Raw genomic sequence first — 4,098 nt, 5'->3', positions numbered from 1 at the left:
GGGCGGGGGGCGGGCGGCTGGGAGCAGCTGGGTCCGCGCGTCCCGGCGGACACAATGTCCCGCGGGGAGGTCTCGGGCGGCGATTCCCACCCCGAGTTTCGGATTCGTGCGCACGCCGGTATCCCGCGGGGAGGTCTCGGGCGGCGATTCCCACCCCGAGTTTCGGATTCGTGCCGCACGCCGGCAAGGCCCCGAGTTAATGAAAACTCTCTGTCTCTCTGCAGATGGCTCTCCGGATACCGCCATCCGCACTGGGGATAACACCCGATGTGGCCGTTTGCGCGCTGTGATTTCTTTCTCTCCACGTATACTCCCCTGCGCTCCATTTCAATGCGAGTGGGGAGGCTGGCCGGGTGAAAGGCTGCTGTTCAGATCTTCTGTGGGATCTGCTCTGCCTGGTGTTGGAGGGTGGAAGCTTTGTGCCTGGGAGTTGTCCTTCCCATTCTTCTTCAGGAGTCAAGGGAGCTTTCTCTCTGACAATGATGAAAACCGAAGGCAAAGGGGAAAGGACTTTAAGAAGTGCTTCTCCACACCGGAATACCTATAAATCCGATTTCCATGCTATCAAATGCTCTTTTGATGGTATAAACAATCCTGAAAACGCTTCCAACAAAACAGGCTTGCATCAGAAGCTGAGCACCTCTTCCAATGGAGGGGGAAATGACCCACACAGTCGAGGTAGAGCTGCCACTTACGGCAATAGAGTACACAAGATCAAAAATATGTTTCTGCAAATGGGAGGCTCTTCTTCCACACCCTCTTGTGAAAGCAGTCCACCTGCTGAGACCAAATTAACCAGCCGGGCCACAGCAGCAGAGTACGGACCTTCTCCAGGTAGCCCATCTTTCCTCATTGTCCAAAAAAATAATCTTCTTAACACAAGTACCAGCCCCTGCGGCAGTCCTGTGGATTCGTTGTCTGTGCCTTCTGCCGACAAGGTCATCCGTAGCAATGATGAGGCAGACTTGGACAAAGTTGCCCTGGCAGAAAAATTTTCAGAGACCAGGAAGCTGTTTGAGAGAAATATAAAACAACGGAGCTCAGTGGACAGATATTCCCCCAGCAAATGTGAAAGAAGTGAGGATAAGAGGAGACACGGTTCAGCTTCTGATTGCAGCAATGTGGCGGACCACTTCAGTTTTAATACAGAAGCGAGTCTTCCAGTTGCGCTGGAGAAAGTTGAAAATCAAGGTAATGAGGAGTTGAAGCAGCAACATTCCAACAGTGGTTCTAAATCCTCCTTCCTGAATGCAGGGCCCATTTCTAGGAGGCTGGAAAGCTTTCTGGGTGACAGCGACACTGAAGAATCCAAAGAAATTTCCAAAAATTATAGTCCCCCAAATCAGGACCCTTTTAGAGGCCACCACAGTTTGGATTCATCTGCTGTTGCTGAAGGATGTCCAGAGAAAGCTGTGTCCACTGAAGTGCCTGTGGTCCTCGGAGATGGGCTGAGCGAGGCACTTGGAAAAGACAAAAGAGAGCAACTGGTACTTGAGAGAAGCCTGTGGGATGTGGGCAGTACGCCTGGTCAGGATGCTCAGCGGAGATCAGATAGTGTTCTCTCCCAGGTTTCCCCTATGGAGGGGACTTGTGCAGGGCTGGTTGCACAAAATGAAACCTCAGGGCATGAAAAAGAAGGTTTAGAGAAAGATCACGTTGTTCAAGAGGATCAGATGCTCCGACGTCAAGTACAGGAAGGGAAGAGGAGCGACTACTCCTTGGAGGTGGCAGAAGAGTTTACAGAAGGCAGCAAGACCAGTCGGGAAGAAGAAAGAGATGGGATGTCTGTGAAAGATGGTCCAGTTACACGAGTTCAGGATGTTCTAGAGCAGGAAGGGGATGCTGAAGAAGAGGAGCAAGCAGTGGAAAAGCAGAGCGAGAACTTCAGTGCTTTTGGAATAGAGAATGCAGCTTTTGATGACAGGGATACAGAGCCAGAAAACCAAGGGCCTGAAGGCAAAGAAATTTTGGAGGGAGAGGAGGAGGAGTATATGTATGACAGTGAATATGAGGAGTTTCCTGGACTTTCTGAAGAGGAAGATCCTGAGCCAGACCGAAAAGTCAAGTTCTCAACAGCTCCTATCAAGGTAAGTACATTTGAATTTTCTTTATTTTTTTATTGTTTTGCAGTCAAAAATACCCAGGAAATAAATTTTTGTGGTGTTTTTTTCAAAGCTCTAAAAACCCTTAAAAAAGTGTAAGCTTATGGCTTTTATTCAAAACTGAATAAGAGAGAAGTTATAAATTTTCTGAACAAGAGAGAAGCTATAAATTAGTCACAAGTGATTTCTGAATCACAGCAGCTTCATAAGATAGTCAGCATAGTGAAACACATGAGATTTTACTTACTGGACATTTTCAGAAGCACTAAACTTTTAGGAATAGATGCAAACACGTGACCTCTAATACTTGCCTTCAGTTGTTTAAAATTGAGGCATTGCATTAGGAAAGATTTTTTCAGTTTTACTTTTTGTACAAAAGTTTTTAAAAAAAAAAAAAGTCACAACCCATAGCAAACCTTCAGATTCAACTTAAGACTTGTTTTCAGAATTAACTGTGAGAAAATATCAAATGACTGGTTCCTGTTTAAGATTTTAGAATTCTCTCTAATAATAAACCTTTTTTTAAATTTTTTTAATTTTTTTTTTTAATACTGGCTTGGTGAACATGCTGTAGGAGTGTTAACATGAGCATTTTGGAGTTAGGTAGTTGTGGAAGTAGAAGTTACAGGGCAGACTGGATGATGAGGAGTAGTGTAGGTTACAACACTAACAAATTAAAAAGATTTAGGTGTCTGATCTTCCCTCACCAAAAATACCCACAAAATAAGTCGCTCCACAGCTCAAACTGTGTTTACCCATAGTCTCATTGCAGACTTCAGTTATTGTAGTCCCTCTTAAAGTTTGGGAGGAGAATTGGGAGGTGCGGACCAGGATGGAATGCAAAACTGTCCACGCTTTCTCAAGCATATTTTTCTTCTACTATTACACGTATGAAAAATATCTTTAATAAATGATTCTTACACTTTATTCGTACGGAGTCAGGACTCACTTTTACTGATCAGAGGGATGCAAAAATTCTGTTGACTCCTGTACTGCCTGCAGTGGAGAGCTGTAACTTCCCAGTTTGTTAAACACACCAGTGCTGTACCCCAGAAAATGTTTTGGGTGTGGCAAAATAAGAGTTTTGTTGCATGGGGTTTTTTTATAGTCCCTCCATAGACAGGCTGACTTTATACGGCTTTCTTGTAGTTGATGCTGCTTTAGTGGTGACCTGGAGCACTAAAGGGGAGAGTGCAGCTGTTGGAAACTGCATAATGAGTCTGGTGAGGGCTGTGAGAGAGCTGGAGGGGCATCAGTCCATTTCCTCTCGCATTTGTGCACTGAGTATCTGAGGAAAGTGCTGTGTAGAGTCTACTGTAAATGTGTGTGCATTGAGTGACTGCTGGTTTCCTGCTGTAGGCAGGGTTTTACTGATCATTGCTGAAATCCTACTGAAGCCGTGGCTGTAACAGACTTTTCTTGCCTTTTCTGTTATGTCTATGCCAGACTTAGGTCAAAGAAATCTCTGTGCCAACTGTGATGGAAGCTCTCGTGTAGACAAAACTCAGTTTTTGGTAACTAGCACTGCTCAGTTACGGCTGCGCCTCTGAAAGTCACAGGAACCAACCTGTACCAGATTATTGTGTTGGGTTTGCGTGGCAAGGTTTTGGTAGCGGGGGGCTACAGAGGTGGCTTCTGTGAGAAGCTGCTCGAAGCTTCCCCTATGTCAGATAGAGCCAATGCCAGCTGGCTCCAAGACAGACCCGCCGCTGGCCAAGGCCGAGCCCATCAGCGACAGTGGTAGCGCCTCTGGGATAACATATTTAAGAATGGGGGGGGGGGGGAAAACCTCTGCAACAGCAATTGCAGCCAGAAAGGGCAGTGAGCATATGTGAGAGAAACAAGTCTGCAAACACCAAGGTCCGTGAAGAAAGAGGGGGAGGAGATGCTCCAGGCACCGGAGCAGAGATTCCCCTGCAGCCTGTGGTGAAGACCATGGGAGGCAGGCTTGTCCCCCTGCAGCCCATGGAGGTTAATGGTGGAGCAGATATCCACC

General features: G+C 46.5%; 1 protein-coding gene across 1 annotated transcript in view; it reads left to right on the top strand.

The window, feature by feature from the left end:
• The first annotated feature begins 290 nt into the window (after positions 1–290).
• Positions 291–4,098, top strand: part of LOC103898332 (neurabin-1) — a 49,958-nt gene continuing 46,150 nt past the window's right edge. The window contains exon 1 of the mRNA XM_009278581.2: positions 291–2,087. Within this exon, the coding sequence (XP_009276856.1) occupies positions 480–2,087 (1,608 nt within the window). The 5' untranslated portion in view covers positions 291–479. The remainder of the gene's footprint in view (positions 2,088–4,098) is intronic.

Source organism: Aptenodytes forsteri, unplaced genomic scaffold, assembly GCF_000699145.1.
Source record: "Aptenodytes forsteri isolate BGI_AS27 unplaced genomic scaffold, ASM69914v1 Scaffold257, whole genome shotgun sequence".
NCBI classification, from domain to species: Eukaryota; Metazoa; Chordata; class Aves; order Sphenisciformes; family Spheniscidae; genus Aptenodytes; species Aptenodytes forsteri.
The sequence above is the reverse complement of the archived record's forward strand: the minus strand, read 5'-3'. Positions and strand labels throughout refer to the sequence as shown.